Source organism: Equus quagga, chromosome 4 (assembly GCF_021613505.1).
Source record: "Equus quagga isolate Etosha38 chromosome 4, UCLA_HA_Equagga_1.0, whole genome shotgun sequence".
In the NCBI taxonomy this organism is placed as follows: domain Eukaryota; kingdom Metazoa; phylum Chordata; class Mammalia; order Perissodactyla; family Equidae; genus Equus; species Equus quagga.
The window spans coordinates 132,195,067-132,219,377 of NC_060270.1; the positions used below are offsets into that span (position 1 = coordinate 132,195,067).

The following is a 24,311-nucleotide window of genomic DNA, read 5'->3' on the forward strand; positions in this document are numbered from 1 at the left end:
ATTATTTTTTTAAAAATACCACGCATACACTAAGCTCTCAACTCAGAGATAATTCCTTTTAATACTAAGTGAAATTTAAAAGCAACCTCTAGATCCTTCAGGATGTTACTTTTACCTCACCTAATAGCTGATGACTTCGAGAACTGTACCATCATTATAAAAAATAATGTTTAGCACAAAAGCATCCTTTGGTTAGGGGTAAATTACTCCTTTGATCTTAATGAGCTCATACAATAAGCATCAGGAACCAATAACAGCTAACTTTATTTAAAGAAGGAGGTTATCCTTATTGAAGTGAACCAGATACTCGTTGGCACTACTCCAAACTAGGTCTGAAAATATTAACTAGACGTGTGTGGGAGCAAGTTCTCTGGAACTTTCATTGCTACTGATCTTAAAAATTAATTTTGCAGAAGTGGCTGCTCCCTGTGGGTCCCTCTCCAAAACGGCGTACTCAGAAGATGAATGACCTTCCTCGAGATTAGACCGCTCCCCTGAATCTTTACTAAATCATCACCTTAATTTTCATTAAACTCAGCATTTATCAACGTTTCTTAATGAGGGTGCTACTGTCATTCTAGAAAATAATTCTTTGTGAGGCCTGTCCAGTGCATTGTAAGAATACTAGCATCCCTGGCTTTCAGGCACTAAATGGCGGTTGCACCCTAAACGACAATAAAAAATAACATGCCCACATCCCTTGAGAACAACCGACTGGCATTTTATAGCCAAAAAGCAGAAATTTTCACTGGAAAAAATTAATTTGTAAAGAATTAGGATAGAACTGAAATTTTGCTCTGGATTCCTCCTGGTTTTTAAACAATTAAAGCATATTTTGAAGGCCTATAATACACTGGGTCAGTTTGTCACTGTTGCCACAAGAAAATCTTAAAACACATGGTTTCATTCTCAAGTTAAAGTTTTGTTTTAAGATTGTTGCTAAATCGACAGTGTCTAGAATGTGACCATCTATGAATACTTGTCCGTATAAATGTTACATCACAAGTAAATCTGCTTTAACATCTCATTCATGAGAGAAGAGCTTTAAAATCTATCAAAAAACATTATTCCAGAGGCAGATCACCTGTCATGAAATCTATTTAGACTCAATCTAATGCCATTTCAAAAGCATTCTTGTAGGCAGACCCAGTACTTACTATCGCAGTAAACTAAGTCATTTAAAACCAGTGGAATCCAGAAATTCACAGGGAGGGGACTGCATATTTATTTGTAAAAGTTTTACATGCTTTAATCCAGCATTGATCTCCGATGTCGAGTTATCAAGTGACTAAATGTAATAAACACACCACATACTTTGGTAATAATTGGACCTAACCAAACTGGGAGGGGACCGCACTTAAGAACTTTCCAAAGAGAAAGGTATGGACAACTGTAAATCTCAAACAGCTGGACACAGAAATCAGGTGAGAGTCTAATCCATTTCACAGAACTTTCTAATACCTTACCTCATATAATCCCCAAGAGTTTCCCTCTGCCTTTGCCACAGTAGAATCCATCTTTTCAAATCAGATTTAGGAAGCAGCAAGAAGAGATATGTTTCATTCTCCTTAAAATCCTGTACCTGGCCTACCACTTGGCACTTTCATTCACAGGAGTGGCCAGAACTGAAGTCGAGGTGAGTCTGGAGTCCTATCGTGGCTTTGAGAGCTCTGCAGGTCCACTTCACTGATGCGCCTGCTTCTCTGCCTCTTGCCCAAAAGTTCTAGAAATGAAATACTAAGAGGGATTCAAGCAGGCCTCCACCAGGAGACTGCTGTCCAGCTAAGAACGACACTGCGAGCCACTCGGCCTTTCATCAAGACTTATCGCCATTCAGGCTTCCTGAAGTGAAAAACGTAACGGATTAGTGTCCCTTTGGCTGAGGCAGCTGTGGCCACACCCCTGCGAAGGGTACAGGATGCAATCGCCCCATCCTCCCCTCAGCTTCCTTCCTCTGCTTTTCCACGGGAGAATTCCAAAGAATGAGTTACGTGTACACACACGCACATACACACACACACACTATCTCTCTCTCTCTCGCTCTCTCTCATACACAGTGGGCTTGTGTCAACAAGCTGACTGCTATCACGGAGAGGAGAGCTTTCTGTCTGATGTACTCAGAATACAGGGACCACTATCCCCGCACTCCAGTTTACTATCACCATTACTCAGATACAGATAGGCTTACCGCACATCCTAACTAAGCCAGAATGGAATTTGTGGACTTGTGATTTCAACTGTAAAAAAGGACTAAAACTTTTTCAAACAGCATATAGCTTTAATGAAAATCCAAAAATGTGGTTATCACTCCAGAAGTTATTTTCAGACCTCACTTCTAATGCAACAATAGACACAATCATCAACCTTGCTGTGCTCTTGTCTTCTGCTGGGAAGGGTTGGGGTGGGCTGCATCGGCAGTGCAGACGCATTGTTCTTTAATGGCGAAAGGGGCCTCCTGAAGCTGTTGGCCCAGCCCAGGCAGTAGTTGCAATTATTAAGTGCTGGTTGAATGGGTGAATGCAACTAAAGGTGGCAAGATCATCTCCTTCCAGCAAACTTCCAGGAAAGCAAGACGAAATGTCCTCGTTTGTCATGTGCTTTTGCTGTGAACTGAGGCTGACTGGATTTAAGCTCCACACTACATTTGATGGCAGCAATTTCCTCCCTACTGTTTCCTTAATCCAGATATACTTTGCCATGAAGTTTCAGGGGGCCACAGAGCTTTGGGCTAATTCTTGAACAGACTGAGTGGACACGGTAAGCCGGGCACTCCAGAATCACCAACATAGGGCCCGGGCCTCTTCTGGACATGCAAACCCGGCCGAAACTTAGAACAAATCACTGTCAATTTTCAGGTGTGTCCCAGCAAACAATAACAACAGCAAGCATGTACAGACTGCTTACTATGTACCAGGGACACATCATACAGGCTTTCAAAATTGTCTCTAATGAATGCCACTGTGCTCTAAGGCTGAAGTCAATATTGTTATTAGGCCCATGTCACAGGTGAGGAAACTGAGGCTCACAGAGAAGAAGTAACAACAGCCAGGATTTAAAGTCAGATCTGAATGACACCCAAGCCCAAGCTCTTTTACAACACACTGCCTCTCAAATAACTCTCCTGAATATGCCAACCACCTCACTAGTTTGCAGGTGACCAATGGGTCCACAGTAGGCTCAGTCACCATTAAATTAGGAAAAATAAATTTAGAAAGGATGAATTCATTTCCTCTTATTGGCATCAAAGGTGATTACAGCCTATGAACAACAGACTTCTCAACAATGTCAGCATCTCTGTTTTCATCCCCAGTCAAAGAAAGTATATAATCTTGAACTCTTAACTACTTCCTAGTTATGGACCCATAGGCTGCCCATGGGGCTGAAGAGAAGCTCATGCGTTCTGCTCATCGTGCAATCTTACCGCCACTCACTCCTGGGTCTCTGGATCCCACCTGATGCTCCCATCACTCTGGCCCTCCAAGCCATGATCCTTCGCCTCCCAAACATTGTAACATTTGCCAGATAGACCACTTTAGCTGAACTCTAGGTTCTGGTCCACTCATGTGTTACCGATGTCCACATATGACAAATAGGCTCTTTTCTTATGTAAAGGAAACCTACTTTTCCACAGCACAAGCCATCGTCATGATGGAACTAGATTTCCAAGTTGATCACAAAAGAAACTTACAGCGTAGAACAAGGGAGGTTAAATGAATGTTGGAGCTTAGACTTAAGGCCATCACATACATGTACCCTATCACAGAGATGGTATTTCTTAAACTCAAGGAGTTCAGCCAGTACCTCTTTAATCACAGTAAACTATTTGTATTGAGAAGGTACAGTCAGAAGACCATGGTGTCAGACCTCAAATTTACAAATGCTATTGCTTTCTCCAAACCACATCCCTGTGTGAAGAAAGACCCCCCAAAACCACAACAACAAATAAAATGGGGAAGCACATTAACACTAACTTTGCATCCATCTAACACTGTAGCGTTTTCACTTACTATGATATCATATGGTTCCAGGCATGGGGGAGATAGTTGGGAAAAAGACAAACATAGCCCCAGCTCTTTCTTGCAGAGCTTTGGTTTTAGAGAAAGAGAGAAACATTAAATCACAAATATAAAATGAATGCTTTAATTATGATTATGATACATGCTACAAAGGAAAAAGAAAAGGCTATAAGGAACAGATGAGCTGCCGACACGACTTGGGCCAGAAAATCAGAGAATCAGTGTGCAAACTAAGCTCTGAAGGATGATTAGGAATTGAGTAGACAGGGGAGGGGAGAGGAAAGAGAGATCATTCCAGATAGCAGCGCTGTGGAGAGGCCCACTGGTGGGGAGCAGCATGCATGGCACTTTCAAGGAGTGACTAGAGCACAGAGGGTGAGGGAGACAGGTGGCCAGTGAAGGAGAAAAGCCTAGAAATTGTAACCATCAGTGTATAGGGAGAGAAAGGGAAGGTTAAGAATAAGGGAATAGAAATTGTCCCTTTTCCCCATCTCCATAAGATGTCCTTCGGAAAGCCAATTGGTTATGACAGTTGTCAACATTCAAAGTTATCGATCTAGCAAGGATGCTCAGGGGTGGAACTGTGCTTTGTGAACACTGAATGGATTAATCATAGAAAATTAAAGACATCACTTAACTAAAGTAGCTTATTCCCAAAAGCTCACAGAATATTTATTAACAGTAAAGCAGAGAAGAGCAAAGACACAGTTCTCAGATTACAATACAAATTGACAATGGAAAAATTCAGTCGTGTCTCCTCCATGTATCTTTATGCTGGCACCAAAAACACAAAACAGAATCAAGGTTAGCACATCAGGAAGGAACAACCCTTTTCCTGAAAAGCACATTATGAATTTCCTTTGTGTTTACGCATTTTGCATGCCTCTGAGTCTGACATCACTCATATGCATTATTTAAGTCTTGCAGCAAGTATCTGCCTATCTGCTGCAGTTTTTATTGGAGGCTTTTTTTTCTGACATTGCTCATACAGCAGCCAGATGAATGCATGTCTCATCATCACTCTGTTTTCCGATTCCTAAAATCTTCCAACGGAAATACATATCAGTTTGTGTATAAATCAGAAAACTTATAAATATGTTCATAAACGAGACAGCTGATAAAAGATGAAGAGTAGGACCTCAAATCTGAACCCAGGTTGACACACGCACATGAAATATGTGGTTTTTAAAACTTACCTTAGAAAGTGGGAGACAATCAAGTTCAATACAAATAATAATGGCTCTCACCTGTTATCTATTAAGAATTCACTACGTGCCAGGTACTGTACGTGTGTATACACACTCCCTCATTTAATCCTCAGAATAACTGTCTGGGACAGTCTTTACAATCCCCACTTCACAAAATAAGAAAACTGAGAGAGAGCCTGAATAATTTACTCACACAAGATCACACAGCAAGAAACTAGCTGAACTTCAAATCTGGGGTCTGATGATGTCAAAACTTATCCACACATTTCCCACTGTTACACAACGTCCCCAAGAATGACTAACCACCATTCATCATGTGCCAAGGACTGTGCTCGGTATTTCAGACTCACTGAATGACAGAATTCTCACAGCAATTCTGAGAGCCATTACTATGCCCAAGATGAGGAAACTGAGCTCAGAGAGGCCTAGTAACGTGATCAAGGGCAAACAATGGAAGGTTGACAGCTGCAGAGGAAGATTTTCCAGGAGGCTGCACAATTTCACGACAGCAACATTTTTGTGGTACTCTGAGTTCAGTACAAGCAGGTATGGGCAGACTTTCTTAGAGTTTCATAGTTTTATCTGGGAAATTATCATTATGCTTTGGAAGAAAAGTCCCCAAAGGACTGATTTTCTCATCTTAGGTGGATGAGGAAATCCATTTAAGAATGTCCATGCAAGGCAAAACATTAGGATTGCGATCCATCGCTTTCATAAACAAGAAATGACCCTCACTTTTCTATTTCCAACAGACAGATATGTGCAAGCAGATGTAATGCATCCAAAACTCTGAAAGGCATACACAAATAAGAATAAATGTGGTTCTTTTCCTTTCAGTAATTTCCACGACAGTATTAAGACTGAGCTATAGCGGTGTCTCCTTTATTTGATTGAGATGTATCTTGAAGCTCTAAGGATATATTTTTCCTTATGAGTGAATTTTGTATTCATATCGAAGAACATTATATTTTTCCTTACTGATGAACTTTCTATTACTCCTATGTTAATGTAAAGACAAGTATTTTTAAATAAAATATTAAAGCAGTTTATATACAATCCCATTTCCCTCATTCAATGCATAATGATTGTTTAATTGCATGGTTAATGGGTTCCGCAGCTACATTATTTACTATTTCAAATAAAATCATATTATTGTAAAGCAGGGTGAACTTAAGAATAGATTTTTGGCACGTAAAACCCTGCAAATAAAATGAAACCAATAGAGAAGTATATATATAAAATTATTTTATTTGTGTATGTGTGTTCTTTGCTCCTGTCTGTAAAATGAGAACACTGCCTTTTTCCAATAATGCTTTGCATAGGGCTAAGACAGCAACGAACTCAATAATATACCTTGGAGATTCCTTTGAAAGCACACATGTAGAGACTCCACTACATTCACATCAGGGAACATTTTCAGAATCCGCATTTATAATTTACCACCATGTATGATACAGAATCAAATAATCACATAGATTCCCAAATCCAGAAAGAATAGTTCTCAAATTTCATTGTGTAGTAGAATCATCTGGGGCTCATGCTTAAAATTCAGACTCCGCAGAGAAAACCACAGAAATTCTGATTCAGTAGGTATAGGACGAGTCTCAGAAGTCCGCATTTTTAAGCAAGTCCCCCGCCTAATTCTGATACAGGTGGTCCTTGAACCACACTTTAAGAGATACTGGTCTACAGTCTCAAAATCTAATAAACTATATGTTAATGTACATGTATATGTGAACATCACATTTGACTTTGCAAATACGTTTTACTAGAAAACTCAAAAAAAGACATGTATCTTTGTACCTTTGCAGTGTCCCCTACCCTAACAATTCTCATGATGAATACGTTCGATCCTTTTGAAAAGAAGAAAAAAAGAGTACAGTAGGAAGGCAAGCAAGTACAGGGAAGATGAAGACAGGATGGGACACTAACATGAGGAAACACATTTCGTCTGTATTCAAGTCTCAAACACTGCTCCCCAAAATACATACCATGGCCAGTGCCGGACCACAAACCGGCTGGCAATGATCTGAGATATGTATGGAAATTAAGCCTAAGCCTTTAGAAACTTCTGCAGAAATCTGTCAGAGTCATTTTAAGTCTGTTTAATCCAGCAGTGAGAATGTGGGCTAATAGTTTGTAGATCTTGTTTTATTCTATATCATTCTTCTAATGGTTTATTTTTGTTCTGTTTTACAAAAGGATCAGTGTCTCTGATGGAACTGAATGATCATAGGTAACCTGAGAAGCATTGGTAGACTCTAGATAGAAGAATGCAGCCATCTTGGCCAGTCCAGTGAGCCTCCTGGCCCAGGATCTGACACAAAAGTGGCTTTCTGTGCTATCATCTCAAAAGTTCAGGGGCCAGAAAGGATTTACTGAATGAACGTCTGAATGAACATCCTTAACTTCTCATAACAACTCACTCTGAATCTCTCAGCAATACACCACTCTTTGTTTTTTGTGAATTGACTTTTTCTTAGCTTGTACCACCTCTAAGAATAACATTTTAGTAAAATTTGCTAACAGTTTACTTTCAACAGCATAAAGCAGCACTTGTTTTACTTATTAGAAATGTATATTTTTCAACTTTCAAAGAGACCCTTGAGCTTTAATATTTGAGGATTCAGTGATGAACTTCATGACTTTAAGGTATAGACACCCTATCTGTGAATCTTTGCTGACGTGAAATTATTGTTTCAGGCTGTTCTCAAAAAGCAGGTCTTTTAATGGCCTTGGTCATCTTATGTGGGGTTCCTGTCAGCTATCTAACGATTTTACTGATGTTTGCCAATGACAACAGTAGGAAGAAGCACAAAGCATCAATATATTCTTCCAAGCATGAATGCATGGGACACAGATCTCATTTTGCAGTTTTCTTGCCTCCTAGAAACTTTGAATAATAATTCTCTCCCTTGTTGAAGACCTGCATCCTAAATAGTATTCAAGTTCAATTCTAGACACATTCCTACAATTCCTGCTTCGGGTCGATATAACCCTTGGTGACATCCTGCAGTTGCTACTTCTGCTCTACGAGTGTTGCCAAGAATAACTTGTCCCATTCCAAGGAAAACACGGTGTTTATAAAAGGTGTAGGATGGTGACCCTGGGAGCATGGATCAGTACACACAGCAGACAAAGTCACTATCACAGCAACTGTACTCTTAGTTGCTAAGATCTCTAGCCAGGAAGAATGAAAAATGAGGATTTTTCCCCCCTAAATAACTGCATCCCTTTTTTTAAAAGAGAATAAAGTCAACCTTTAAATATGCAAGTTTGTTCTGTGATGCTCAAAAGGTATAAATCATGCACTAAATTTGTTCATTATATTTTCTTAACATTTTAAAATCCATTGTAAGACATTTTCTCATTTAGTTAATTATGTAAGAACTCTCTGACAGCTTATGGGCAGTACAGAATAGCACCGGTTCTGCAGCCTAAATGGACATCTATTAGCTGTGCAACTTTGACCAAATGATGAACCTTTCTAAACTTTAGTTCCCTCATCGAGAAAACGGGGATGATAACAATGCACAACCAGCACACTTTTGAGAGGATTGCAAAGGTACCCAAAGCAAGCAGACAGGGCCTGGTGCAGAGTATTTACTCATTGTCGGTAAACTCTCAGACATCAGTGTTGTCATTATTCTCAACAGAGAAGACTCTAAATCACTGAAATATCTGGAGAAGTTTTCAGAATTTTATTTCTGTGACATATACTTATACTAAGCAGAGAGTGACAGTCTGCCAGGAAGGCAGCTGGCTAGATGGACCGACCTCTGGAGTCATCGCGATCTAGGTTATCTGATATGATTAAATGGGGCTCCAATTCAGTACTTTTATTAAAATTCAAGTGACATCTTTGGAGAAAAAGAATTGCCTTTAACTCCAGGAATTGTAATTTTATGTTAATTCCTTTTACGGCACTACATACATTTGTTTCAGTGATCACTTCAGGAAAGGTTAAGTGGAGCAGATAAAAGCAAGATCACAAGACATCTTTGTAAAAGCAGATGGCGTTCATCCAAACTGCCTTTCCTGGAACAGACTGTAACAACTGGGCTCCCTCCGCCCTTCCCTACCCAGCTATATTTAAGGGTCTGTAAGCATTTCCACTACAAACTGCCTTCATCAGGATTTGTAATTTTACCTTCTAATGTCTTCGAGTTTATTTATAAACATCTCCTCCAAACTTAAAAAAAGCTATTGTTTCTCAAATTTAAAAACTTCCATCAGTAAAGGATAATGGCATAAAACGAAAAAAAAAACAGAAACAGCAGAAAAGTGAGGATTATTTTACACATGAAAAAAAAATTACCTGCCATGGCTTCATAAGCAAAATAAGATGCATGTTCAAGAAACATGTACCACCAAAGATTATATAAATTCAGTGGTCATTGTGTCATGATCTGGAATAATTAGAAACTATATGTGTCCAAAAAAATTAATAGGTAAACCATGGCACAGCCATTTTATAGGATATTATGTAGCCATCACATGATGTTCCCAAATAATTTTTAATGACATGGGAAATGTTCATGATACAATACATGGAAAAACATACTACAGAGTTATATGAGCTTAACTGAGTTTAAAAATATATAGTATAATATTTACAAAAATAAAATTGTAAAAGGAATATGCCAAAATGTTCATGGTAATTATTATGTGGCAAGAAAACTTAAGTGTTCTTTATATTCTTCATGTTTTCCAACTTGTCTATAATGAACTTGCATTACTTTAATAATCAGAAAAGAGAGGCTTCAATTGGCTAAGTGTGATGAGAAAGACAAACAGTAATACAGAAAAAAATGAAGTTTGGCATCTTTTTCCTACCTTTCTACAGCCTCTGTATTTCCCTTGTGAATCTATCTTTAACCATCAGCTATTCTGACATTTGAAAATATTACTTATATTGTGGATTTATGAAGTACTCATTCATAAGGAATTTTTATTCATCAAATGGAGTTGTCAAAAAAAGTGACCTTGTAGCTAACCACATATTATGAATAACCCACGTCTCAAGACACTAAAAAACACAAGTATCATCCATCATCAAGGCAGGGGGACAAAACAGAGATTCAAAACAGAGATTCAGGATACATCTGGAAAGGGAACAGTAAAAAAAAAGTTTGAAGCAAAAGACGTCACATGAAAACTGGTTTGAATCTGACTGAGTTTAAAATTGTATTCAAAATTTCAAGTACTCAACAGTCATGAACCCAAAGAGACCTGCTCCAAATGGAATTATCACATCAATTTAAATCAAACGTAATTATTGAAAGATCAGGGCCCCGGCTCTCTCAGGGCCTGTCTAACTCCTACTGGAAACACAAGCGCGTACGCATACACACATAGGGAAAAATCATAGTACAATCAACCATCATAAACATTCATGACCACAGATATCATTTCCAGTTTCTCTTTAAAGAAACTTGATAGATTCTACTAGAAAAACAATTTTTACTTTTTCATTAAGACAACATTTTTTAAAACTTATATGTCCATCATGTATCAGCTACTATGCAAAGTACTTTCATATACGCTCTTTTTTTTCAATCTTGTCCTCATACACCAATGTTAGACAGTCTGGTCCACTTGGATATACTGTCATATCCAATCCCCTCTGTCAGTCTGTGTTCTAAGATAAGAACAGAGAAGATATTTTATTAATCTTCATATTCCTAACAATGATCCAATGCTGGGAAACATCCAAAACGTGTTTTTGATTAAATGAATAAGAACTGACTCTCTATCTTGGTTTTCATTTCCCTTCAACATCATGGATGTGAAGTACTTCATAACTTCAGTAAGTCTCCAAGTTTATGTATTTAGGAGCAATGGTTAAAACAAAAATTTGAAGAGACGCTAAGAGCAGAACAAACACAAAGCCACATTTAAATAATCTCATTATACTGACAAGTAAAAAAGAATCTGATAACAAAACATAAAATAGTTTTTCATTCTTCAGCGGAAAAGCAGAAAAGAATTACAAACTACAAAGACTACTCTTTGAAGATGTCGCAATTTCATAAACAGGCCAAGGAAGTTTTAATAACATTACTCCCTAAATCAAATGGAAACCAAGCTGGTTGAAGCTGCACTCTAGCTAGTGCCAAGGCAAAGCAGCTGGGACGTGAGGAGATGCACCAGTGAGTAAATTCTCAGAATCCTGAGGAAAGAGACGGACAGTCTCAAATATACCCTAAGACGCAAATCATATTACGGTCACATAATTCTTCATGTGCTAAGGGTATCTACTTGGAAGAATTGTATTCTTGCTTGAAGGTGCTAAAATTATCTTGGTGTAGATTTTCCTGAAACGTCCTCAGAATACTTAATGCACAAATGAGGCAAAGCTTCCATTTTACAAATTGACCATGCAGTAACAATGGTTACATCTGAAAGGGCTTAAAATAAGCTTTTCTTCCTATCCTTACAGATTAAATCAATACTGCTAAATTAAAAGCAGAAAATGTGGACCAAACAAATAAAATATAAAAGAGAAAAAAAGAAAGAAAATCAAGAAGTATATTTTTTCTTGGCACAACTTTATTCTGATGCATTTTCAAATGGCATTTTTACAATTTTTTGTAAAAACAGGTTCATTGCTAATTCTGTATTCAGATTACTTTTCCACTCATGACTCTGAGAGAAACAAAGTCACAAATGCCTCCCCTCTGGCCTTGTTTTTGGGTTGTGGGTCAATGAGACTGCCATAAGTACAGTACAGCAGTTAAGAGCCCAAGCTCAGGAGTCAGATTGCTGGGTTGAAATCTAGATCTTGCCTTGTCATCTTTCTGTCATTTTGGCCAAGTCACTTTAGCTCCCATTGCATAGGGTCAAGATAGTATTTATAGTGACATAGTGTGCTACACACACAAGAACACATACACACACAATTTGCTTTTATTTACGAAAAAAACCAAGGGGATGATAAAGAAGAAGCTACCACAAATGGTTAGCTGCAAAGAGAATGAAGGTTCAGGGTGGAGAGATCAAGGATAAAATATAAAACCGCTTTTAAAACACCTTCTTATATAGTTTTTCCATTGGCCCAAATGGTACAATTTGAGTATTACAAAAAATCTGCAACTCATTAAAACACAATTTATTTTTAAGCACAGAACTTCATAACGATATTAAAGTATACACAGCAACTCACCGAAAAGAAGCAAACCTCTTTCGTCACAAGTGATAATAACTAGGCCACCAATGCTCAAGTACTCTGAAAATAAATTATCAACGAAAATTAAAGAATTAAGCATTTATCTTGTCTTTACAGTATAAATTGTATTTCAGAGTAACCAAAGAGTCATAGCTGATGAGGGGAAGTGCTTTTTACACAAGAATTCCAGGAAACAAACGTGGAAGGAATGAGAGAATTAAAAAATTCACAATTTTTCAACACCTAAGAAAATAACATAACTGAAAACATTACCTAAAAACTTAATGGGAAACTTTACAATGAGCCTAACTTACATTAGGCTGTCACAATCTGTACCCATGGATCAATGAACATCAACAAAAGTGGGACACTACCAGGAAGCAAACAACAAATCCAGAATATGGGACGTTCTCCAGGATAACTGATAAAGTTGTAAGTGTCACCAAGAAAAAGAAAAAGGAGAAAAGAGAGTGAAAGAAACCAGACACAAAATAAAATATTCTATATGATTCTTTTTTACAGTACAAAAGAGGCAAAACTAACCTGTAGTTTTAGAAGTCAACCCTTAGGCAGATTGTGACTGGAGGCAAACATGAGGAGGGCTTCTGGAGTGATGGGAGCGTTCTACGTCTCAGTCTAGGTGGTAGTTATAAGAGTGTGTGCATATGTAAAAATTCACCATGCTGTATATTTAAGATTAAAGCACCTTAAGGACTTTCCAAAGTATGTGCTATTCCTCAGCAAACACAATGTGAGCGGCATGACTATGTGTGGTGTGGTGTTAGAAGTCAGGACAACAGTTGCCTTTAGGAGTGTGATTGGGAAAGGCAGGAGAGGACCTCCAGAGTGCTGGAGATGTTTCGTTCCTTGATCTGAGCACTCTCACTATAAATATGTTCACTTTGAGACCATTAATTAAGCTGTAAACTTAGGGTTACTTTTCAGTATGTATGTAATTCTCCAATTTGAAAAAGTGAAGGCTGGAGGTACTACACTATATTAAAGGGGACATAATAAATAGTTTGCTGGATTTTGTTTGAAGCAAAACAACTGGTTTTTGAGAAACAATACAATTTTAATATTGGATAATTCTTCTGTATTGTATTAAGGGTAAAAAGGCATTGTATTTCTATAAGAAAATGTCCTGGGACTGGCCCCGTGGTGTAGTGGTTAAGGTAGGTGTGCTCTGCTTTGGCGGCCCGGGTTTGCGGGTTCGGATGCCAGGCATTGACCCACACATTCATCAGCCATGCTGTGGTGGCGACCCACATATAAAGTGGAGGAGGACTGACACAGATGTTATCTCAGGGCTAATCTTCCTCAAGCAAATAAAAAAGAGGAGATTGGCAAAAGATGTTAACTCAGGGCTAATCTTCCTCAGCACAAAAAAGAAAATGTCCCTATTTATTAGAAGTTTATGGGGGTGAAACAGTTGTCATGAGAGGCCACTGAAGTCTATGCTCAGATAGCTTAGTGGTCAGACAACAGTTTAACAGAGATTTCTTTAAATGCCTTGAACCAATAAGTCTCCCAGCCTTTGCTAATAGACTCTGTGTGTATGACGGATCACACTTTCAACATTCTAGCAGCTTACAATTCTACCTTGGCCTTCACTTCCTGCTTGCCCAGAGCCTCAAGGTTGGCTAGATAAGAGAAATGAGGGCCTTTTCACATTCTTCCTGAGCATCACACAGCCCTGCATAAATGTGTGGCCTTCTAGATTCCCAGGAATATATCAAAGTTTTTCAAAGCCCCTATGGACAAGTCATTCTCCATTTTGTCCTTTTACCATTTTTTGCTCAGCCCTTTGTGTGCCCCAAGCCGTATCGTCACCTCAGGCAGCTGTGATGCTAAATAATTGCCATTGATTGTTTTTGACAAATGTCCTAGAGATAGGGCTGTTTGCACTGAGTAAGCTCTGAACTAGGTCATATAAAGGGAGGCCCTGTGAATGGGGCTTCCCCAGAGAACTGCCAGACATGTCAAGTAGTGACAATTCTCTAAGGATGAGGCTTTTAGGGGAGCTGGAAATCCATTCTGCCCCTTTTAGCAGCTGTTAAGCTGTTGGTTCTCTTAGCTACCATGGTCACAAGGCTATTGGTTTTCAAAGCTACTGTGGAGCTGGGCAGAGGGGGATGGAAATAAGGCAAGTTAAAACACCACAGATTCAAAGCCTGCTGTTCTAATTGAGACTCAACCTGTTCCCCGAATAAACGCTCCTCTTGTAAGCCTTTGGTTGATTTCCAGAATTCTGAAAAAGCTGATTTTGAAAATCTTCTCCAGTGTTCTCATTGCTTTTTAGAGAAGCAGACTTTTGGAGGTCCTAACGCTACTATTTAGAAGTGCTTCTCCTCATAGTCGTCTCTTGAAGATCGGATTAGGGGTTTTTCTATTGAACTCCTCAGTTCCACCAGCTGCCACTTTCAACAAGCACAGTTGCTTAAAGCATGATCCTCAGTGAAGTCAAAAGTCTTTTACGACACTGTTCTGTGACTACAAACTTGACTGATAACCTCACATGGTTATCATGTCACTGACTCTAAAGATCAGTTCAGCACAAAGTCATCCCTCCTATTGGAAAAGCAATTAAGTACAACACGCCCTACTGACCATGTGGGCTACGACAGCAGTTTCTATTAAGGTTGTATCATCATTTCATAAGGCTTTGTCACCTTGATTGTTAACAACTTATAAACCAGCATAGCAAAATAAAGTAAAATAAATGTCCATACAAAAGTCTCACTAAAAATGAATCAAAAGTGGAATTTTCAAGCTGGTCACTGGTTTCTCATAGTGTAAGGGATTATAAAGGGGCAGGTTTTAGTCTATTAGTAAGTAGAAAATGTTTCTAAAATCATAATAAATAAAAGCAGAGGAGAAGTTCTCGGAAGTCAGGAAGCAGACACTTACCTCCTATCAGGAGGGCAGAGTTTCCCAGAAACCAGACCCAGTTGAGGTTGGAAGGGTCATTAGTGAGGCAACATCCTTATGCTAAGGCTCTCTGTGGACCATGATTTGGAAGCTTAGTGTGATATAAAGAAGTGAGCTTTCCTAAACTGCCAGGAAGTGTACCATCTAATGCAAGACATGGCTGATAGTTTTTTAACCAGCTCAAATTGAAATAAAATTAAATATAATATTAACAATAAAGTCCCTTGAAAGTTAAGATTAAATAGAAGCAAATGGGGCTGGCCCCGTGGCCGAGTGGTTAAGTTCGCACACTCCGCTTCGGTGGTCCAGGGTTTTGCCGGTTCAGATCCTGGGCGCAGACATGGCACCATTCATCAAGCCATGCTGAGGCAGCATCCCACAGGCCACAACTAGAAGGACCCACAACTAAAAATATACAACTATGTACCGGGGTTCTTTGGGGAGAAGAAAGAAAAATAAAATCTTAAAAAAAAAAGGAAGCAAATGGATGAACCACAATATTCCCATTTATGGTTAGCAGCAATCTTGCTTTATAACCTTAAAAAGCCCTTCTTAGCCTCAAGTTCTTGGATCCTTAACGGTGGACTTTTGAGGATGGTGAAATCCATGAAATGGCAGGCAGACTTTGTTGTGTATGTATATATTTCATTTTTTTCTGTAGAGAGGGCCCATAGCATTCATCACATTCCCAAAGGACTACCTATATGTGCCATAAAAGTAATTACATCACAAACTGCACCCAGAAGCATATTAAAAGGATAATATACCATGATCAAGTGGGATTCATCCCAGGAACGCCAAGGTGGTTTAACACACAAAAATCAACCAATGTAATCATCACAGAAACAGAATGAAGGGGGGGCGGGGGGACATGATCATCTCAATTGATGCAGACAAAAACATTTGAAACAATGCAACACCCTTATGATAAAAATCCTTAACAAACTAGGAATAGAAGGGCATTTAAGAAAAACCCACAACTAACATCACACTCAATGGTGAAAGACGGAAAGCCTTCTCCCTAAGATCAGGAATAAGACAGAGATGTTCACTTTTGCCACTTCCGTTTTTTTCAGCATTGTACTGGAAGTTTTAGCCAGAGCAATCAGGCAAGAAAGAGCAAGAAAAGGCATCCAAATTGAAAAAGAAGTAAAACTATCTCTATTCACAGATGACATGATCTCATATAGAAAATTCTCAAGAATCCACAAAAATCTATGAGAGCTAATAAATGAATTCAGCAAAGTTGCAGAATGCAAAAATCAGTTGTATTTCTACACACTAGAAATAAACACCCCAAAAGGAAATTAAGAAAGCAATTCTATTTATAATAGTACCTAAACGAATAAAATTTTTAGGAATAAATTTAACCAGGCAGGTGAATGATTTGTACACAGAAATCTGTAAAACATTGCTGAAAGAAATTAAAGAAGACCTAAGTAAATGGAAAGACATCCTGTGTTCATGGGTTGAAAACTTAATATTTTTAAGATATCAATACTAAGCAATCTACAGATTCAACGCAACCCCTATCAAAATTCCAATGGCCTTCTTTTGAAGAAATAGAAAAGGTGACTGTCAAATTCATTTGGAATTGCAAGGGGCCCCAAATAGCCAAAACAATCTTGAAAAAGAACAAAGTTAGAGGGCTCATATTTCCTGATTAGAAAACTTACTACAAAATTACAGCAATCAAAAGAGTGTGGTAGTGGCACAGGATAGACATACAGACCAACAGAACAGAATTGAGAGTACAGAAATAAGCCAATACATTCATGGTCAACTGATCTTCAATAAGAGTGCCAAGACTTTCCAATGGGGAAAGAAGAGTCTCTTCAACAAATGGTTTTGGCATAATTGGATTTCCATATGCAAAAGAATGAAGTCAGAACACTACCTCACACCATATATACAAAAATTAACTCAAACATGGATCAATGATGTAAATGTAAGAGCAAAAAATATGAAACTCTTAGAAGAAAACATAGGAGTAAATCCTCATGACCTTGGATTTGAGAAGAGAATCTTAGTTATGGCAACAAAAGCACAAGCAACAAAGGAAAAAAATAGTAAGTTGAACTTCATCAAAATTAAAAACTTTTGTGCTTCAAAGGACCATCAAGCAAGGGAAAAGACAACCTACAGAATGAGAGAAAATAACTGCAAATCGCATATATGTTAAGAGTCCAGTATCCAGAATATATAAAGAACTCTTACAATTCAACTACAAAAAGACAAACAATCCAATTTAAAAAATGGGCCAAAGACTTGAATAGACATTTCTCCAGAGAAGACATATAATTGGCCAAGAAGCACATGAAAAGATGCTCAACATCATTAGTCATTAGGAAAATGCAAACCAAAACCACAGTGAGATCACTTCACACCTACGAGGAAGACTATAAAAATAACAAGTGTTGACAAGGACGTGGAGACATTGGCCCTCACACATTAGTGGTGGGAATGTAAAATGGTGAATTTGCTGTGGAAAAGTTTGGAGGTTCCTCAAAAAGTTAAATAAAGAAATACCATAAGACTGAGCAATTTCATGTATAGGTGTACATATCCAAAGAATTGAAAACAGGTATTCAAACAAATAATTGTATATGAATGCTCATAGTAGCATTATTCGCAGAAGCCCAAATGTTGAAATAACCCAAATATCCACCAACAGATGAACAAATAAAGAAAATGTGGTATATATATATATATATATATATATATACAATGGAATATCATTCAGTCATAAAAAGAAATGAAGTATTGATACATGCCATGTGGAGGAACCTCAAAAACATTATCCTAAGTGAAAGAAGCCACATACAAAAGGTCATATATTGTATGATTTCATTTATATAAAATATCCAGACTAGGTAAGTCACAGAGACAGAGAGCAAAGTGGTGGTTGCTATGGACTGGGGGTAGGGGTATTGGGAAGTGACGGCTTAATGGATATGGAGTTTCTCTTAGGGCGATGAAAATATTTTGGAGTCTGATATAGGTGGTGGTTGTGAAAAATTATAACTGTATTAAATGCCACTGAACCGTACACTTTAAAATGGTTAATTTATGCTATGTGAATTTTACCTCACTTGAAAAAAGAATAATTGCAGTGATTATATATATATGTATATATACATATATATTCATTATAGCTTTATTTGTTTATAGTAGGAGAAGATTGGAGAAAATGTTAATCTCCATCAGGCATGCCAGTTAATAAATTATGGTACACTTCAACAATAAAATAGTATGCAAACATATAAGAATGGGACTCTTTCTACGTGCTGACATGGAAAAATCTGAAAAATATATTAAGTGAAGCAATCAAGGTACAGAAGAAGGTATATATTTTGCTACTTTTTATACAAAAAGAGGGGAAACAAAAAATATATATATTTGCATTTACTTATAAAAACTACATATACATATAAACTCTGAAAAACAAACCTGAAACTAATAAGCACTGTTACCTGTCGGAGGGAAAGAGAGAAATTTGGAAATGCAGGAGAGGTTGAAAGGAGACTTTTCAGTCTATTCCTTTTTGCATTTAAGAAAGTTTTGAGCCATATAACAATATCACTTAAATCACAAAAGATCTTTGTTACACGGGTATTCAAATATGACAAAAGACTCAATATTAAAATTACCTTAACACAACTATTTTTAAATAAAATTAGAATCTAGAGAGGGGTCCAAATTTTACAAATCACTGTAGTCAAGAGAAAGTTGATGAAGCCCAGAAAGGATACAGTGAGAGTCTGTACAAGGTGATGGGGAATTGTGTTCTCCATCTGGTAGTAGGAGACGCTCCACTTTGCCTTCCTTATTTATAAATGGCCTGGCTTTAAAACATATCTACAGCAACTGACTCCAGAGGAAACCGCACTTCCGTCTTGCTTCACAGTGAAGGTTCTAAACCAGGGTAGTTGAGATGATCACACTGTACTTTAAAGATGTAATTGGTTTCAATATTAGTAAGAATTATATTGGAGATGGCAGCAGGACTACAAGAAATTTTTATTTTATTCTTTCTATTTCCTGTATTTTCCACGTTTTTCACTGAGCTTAACTTTCATGATCAAGGATAAAACTCTATTTTTTATGAGACACTTGATTCTGGTGGCCGTATGGAGGATGAAGTGCAGCGGGAAGAGACTGGCGGCAGGAACACTAGTCAGAAGTGGGCTCCAAAGGTAGGGGACAGATCAGAGCCAGTGGGGGGGAAAGAGATAAGCTGAAGAGGTAAACTAACCAGGCCAACTGGGTGGACGTGATAAAGAAAAATTTAACAATAAGTCTGAAATCTCTGATTTGCCGCCAGTAACATAGAGAAAAGAAGAGGTGAATGGGTTACAGGACAGAGGATGTGGTCAAGTTCGGTGTGGGCATAATGAGCTTGAGGAGTCTGGGGCCTATCCAGATAAAGATGTCAAGTCAACACTGGAAATACAATAATGGCACCCAGAAACAATCAGGATTGGAGATTTAAGTGTATGGGTGTTAACCGAAGTCATGGGAATGGATGAAATTGCTCAGAGAGGTCCAAGAAATTGAGAAGAAAATGACATAAGAGAAAAGGCTGGGGTACACCAATATTTAAAGTGGAACAAGAGACGGGGAAGCACAAAGCAGAAACAAATATAGGCAAATAACTAGGAGAGAAAGGCCTTATGTGAGCCAAAAGACATGCGTTTTCAAAAAAGAAAGCACAAGATCAACAGCATCAAACCCTGAAAGATTCGAGGATAAGGCCTGAAGAATGCCCACTGCATTCAGCAATGATGAGGTCCCTAGTGACCTTCGTAGGGGCAGTGACAGTCAAATGTCGGAGCTGGAAGTTAGACTGAGGTGAGCTGAGGAGTAAAAAGGATGGTGAACATTTCAACTAATCAAACTAAATCGTTCCATGGTGAACTTTCACACTGCGTGTACACCACTCACTTCAAATCTTTAATAAATGAAAAGGGAAACTATATTTTCTTTTACTTCATGGCAAAAAAGTTAAGCAGTTTAGCATAGTGGTTAAATATATTCCCTGTGTTCAAACCCTACTCTATCAATTATTACTGGTATGACTTTGGACAAATAATTTAATACCTCTGGGCTCCATATTCCTCATCTTTTTTTGCTGAGGAAGATTCACCCTGAGCTAACATCCACTGTCAATCCTCCTCTTTTCTTGCTTGAAGATTAGCCCTGAGCTAACATCTGTGCCAGTCTTCCTCTATTTTGTATGTGGGACATTGCCACAGAATGGCTAGTGAGTGGAGTAGGTCTGTGCCTGGGATCGAAACCCACAAACCCGGGCTGCCAAAGCGGAGTACACGGAACTTTAATCACTCAGCCATGGGGCCAGGCTCCATATTCCTCATCTTTAAAACGGGAATGGGAATTGTACAACTTCCACAGGTTGTTGAGGATTAGATGAGGTAACGCGTGCAAAGCAATTAACTTGGTGTTGCTCACTCTAGATTCAGATGTTCTTTTTCCTAATTCTATCTGTGCAAACCCAGAAAGAAATGAAATGTGGATCTCCCCAACTGAAGGTCTGATTATTTAAAGCAACAATCTCATCCAGGACTGCTCATTAAGCTCACTCATTCACTTGACAATGAACATGCACTGTGCATGGCCTTCCATGGCCAAATACATGCTGGATCCCAGGAACACCAAAATGATGAAGGTTTGGTCCCATCTCTCACAGGCCAGAGGAGGCAATGGCTACATTAAAAAAAATCACAACGTGGCAAGTCACATAACAGAAGTGTTATTAAAAGGGTTACTTATAAGGGTTGTAGGGAAGCAGACGAGAGAATAAAAATTTATAGGTATTTACACAGTGAAATCATGAAAACACTTGTGATACCCCTCCCTAGTACTTTTTACAGTCCTTATTACAATGTCCTGAGTAAAATTTAAAAAAAAAAGCTATGCTGCCAGTTGACTCATTTCTTTTGCATGCCTCATAAAATATTAGTCACTTGTCCTGAACACCTGTGTTTAATCTATTTTATTCTTCTCCGCATTTCTCAATAACTTCATGACATTACAATAAATCTCCTGAGTCACCTCCTGCATGGTTTCTTTCCTGTATCCCACAGGCAATACATCACAATGTAATCTCATTAAGATGTAAAAGCTTTCTCTGCCTTACAAACAACAGCCCATTTACTTAATCAGAATATTAAAGCTATAGTTACTTAATGAAAAGTACTCAATAAACCACTGAAAATGGGAATATTAAAATAAATCTTTTATAATGGCCTCATTAGAGAGAAATTTCGTCCTGTAAAACACCTTCCCAAGTCATCTCTCTCTACTAACAGCCTGTAATCTGATGCCGTAACTGCTACAAAAACAGGGCTCTGCTCACTGAGGTAGGACTCGAGACTGAGGCTGCAGGTTTTAGAAGCCCATTTTTGTGATCTGGTGCTAGTTCTTTAACTTCTCTGGAACTCCAGTGAAAGAGGACTGAATATATCTGTTCAGTCTAGTCAAAGTTGTGAAAAAGAACATACAAGGACGCTTTTACCAAAGTGCTCTTCAAACTGTCAAGTGCAATACTAACGCAGAGTATTTTATTGGAATGTAACTTAGCTGGATTAAAATAACTGCTGTATGAGATGAGTTCTGTTCTCTTACTTAGTTATTTCAACTAGTCCAAAGGAAACTAACCGGATAGATAGAAGCCTATCTATAAATATCTATTAAATATACTTCATCTAATGTAAAATGCCTCACTGAATGTCAAAAATGTCAGGACAGTGCAGAGCTGTGTATCCTGAACTTCTTTGTACCAAGATATACAATGTGCCACCTCCACTCCCATCCTCAAAACTGTTGGGAAAGAAGAAATGTAGGCTATGACTTGAAGAAATGGACTAAGGAGAAAGTGGAATGCAAATTTATTCAGCAGTTATTTATTGAGTGACTACTTTGTGCCAGGTCAATTCTAAGCCCTTGGTACACATTAGTGAAATAAACAAACAAAAACATTCCCGGCCTTATGGAGCTGACATTCTAGCAGGAGATGGCAGGGGCAGATAGACAAGAAACAATAAACATATCAGGTAAATTACAGAGTATATTGGGAGGTGATAAGTGTTCAGGGAAAAATAGTAGGGTGGGTAAGGGGCTCGAGAGCAGAAAAGCAGAATAGGCTTCATTCAGAAGGTGACACTTGAGCAAAGAAGGGAGTGAGGTGTGAGAGGTCGCCTCTGTGTCCTAGGCAGAGAATGACCAGTGCAAAGGCCCTAAGGCAGAAGCTTGCCAGAAAATGCTCGAGGAGCAGCAAGGAGATAAAGGGAAAATTTGAAGACGTAAAAGGAGCAGAGAAACTGAGGGCAATATAAAGAAACAGACTACCTGTCTGAATTACCTGTCACTGCCACCATTTACAGCATTTGTATAGAAAATGTACAGCATTTGTTTGTCCAGGCTGGTAAGCTGGGCACCCAGCACTGCAAGTTAGGGAAAGGTGGGAAAAATCTCCTCCACATTTTGTGTCCTGAGTCTCTTTTAAGCAAAACGAAGCTCTCAGGGCCAAGACCATCTCCTTCCTAGGCAGTGTTTTGAATTTGACTAATGAATAAATTCCTTATATAAAGGGGAAAAAGATTTCTGGCATGATCCCTAGCATAGATAGGTTATTTTTATTATAATATTTAATATACACAAATATATAACTAAATATCAATAGTACTAAACAAATTCATAAAACAAAAAAATTATGCATTAAACACAAGCAAAACTAGAAAACAAAATCCTAATTAACAATGCTTATTTACCGTCATTGGTGATGGTGTTTTGTGGAACTATAATGAGACTACGACACCAGCTACCAACGGCAAAGGTTATTTTAAAAATATAATGTATGATGCTGGGTGATGACTCAGTTCTTCTCATTTTTCTCTATTAAAACTACTGTGAAATCTTTGTTTTTGGCCCTTTCTTGGCACAAGCACATCATTTACGTATTAAACCTACCTTTTACCTTTTCTCCTAAGCTCAGACAATTAAAGCAGTATTCCTTGGTGACAGCAACATTGTAAGCACCAATGCTATAAACTGATGATCTTAATGAGTCAGAATATGTTTAAATACTTTGGAGAGATTATCCCTGGAACAGAAACACAAAACTTAAAACTTACTGTAAAAAACACACCCCTGAGAATATGCACACACGTCCCCCAGGATAGAGATCTTGTGGCCCCATTTCAGCATTCAGTCAGTAGTAGAGAAGAGACCACTGAGGTGCGTGCGGTGAGGTGACGCTAAGAGAAGAACACGCCACACTACACTGTTTGTCTTCCTTGCTGTGACTGTGGGACCATCATTTGGCAACTTGCTTATTTCACTGAAGAGTAGCAGCAGTGGATAATTTTTATCAAATTCCAAGCCCTCATTTGCCTCAATTAAATTAAACAGGGTTTAGGAGCACTGAGTTATTCAAACACATTCCTTAAAACACAATTTTATTACTCTAATTGTACAAAAAGGTTATTTTCGAAAGACTGATTTTTTGCTTTTTCATGACCTTCTTTAGGTATATGTATTTAACATTTTATATAGTATTATCAGTCATGTTGAGTGTTTTCTAAATACGAATTAATTTAATCTTAACAGCAACCCTAAGAGGTAATGCTATTATTATTCCCGTATTATAGATAGTGAAACTGAGGCGCAGAGAGATTATGTAATATGCCCACAGGCATGCAACTGACGAGTAGCAGAGCCAGGATTCAATCCAGATATCTGGCTTGAAGGTACATGAGTCTAACTACTATGCTACACAACCTTCTGTTTACTTGTGGGCCTTCAAACTACACCTATTTTATTTTTCCTTAATGTATGTACAGCATCTAATCATATGTTTGATTTTCAATAGATAAGACTGGAAACCTAGAAAAATAAAACAAGGGGTAAATTTTTCTGGGTACCAAAAGCAAAATATTGGGCAGTTCTGAAGGAAAAATATTAGGGTTA

The 24,311-nt window shown here is 38.1% G+C and overlaps 1 protein-coding gene across 7 annotated transcripts in view; it reads right to left on the bottom strand.

The window, feature by feature from the left end:
- Positions 1 to 24,311, bottom strand: part of LOC124238139 (E3 ubiquitin-protein ligase HECW2-like) — a 375,422-nt gene that overhangs the window by 152,544 nt on the left and 198,567 nt on the right. The window contains exon 1 of one of the 7 annotated variants that reach the window (XM_046658745.1): positions 1,583 to 1,823. The exons of 5 other annotated variants lie outside the window; for them this stretch is intronic. In XM_046658745.1, coding sequence (XP_046514701.1) covers positions 1,583 to 1,607 — 25 coding nt within the window. In that variant the 5' untranslated portion in view covers positions 1,608 to 1,823. Of the gene's footprint in view, positions 1 to 1,466; positions 1,561 to 1,582; positions 1,824 to 24,311 lie in introns of those variants that run through there. One more of the 7 variants, XM_046658746.1, reaches the window with a different exon arrangement.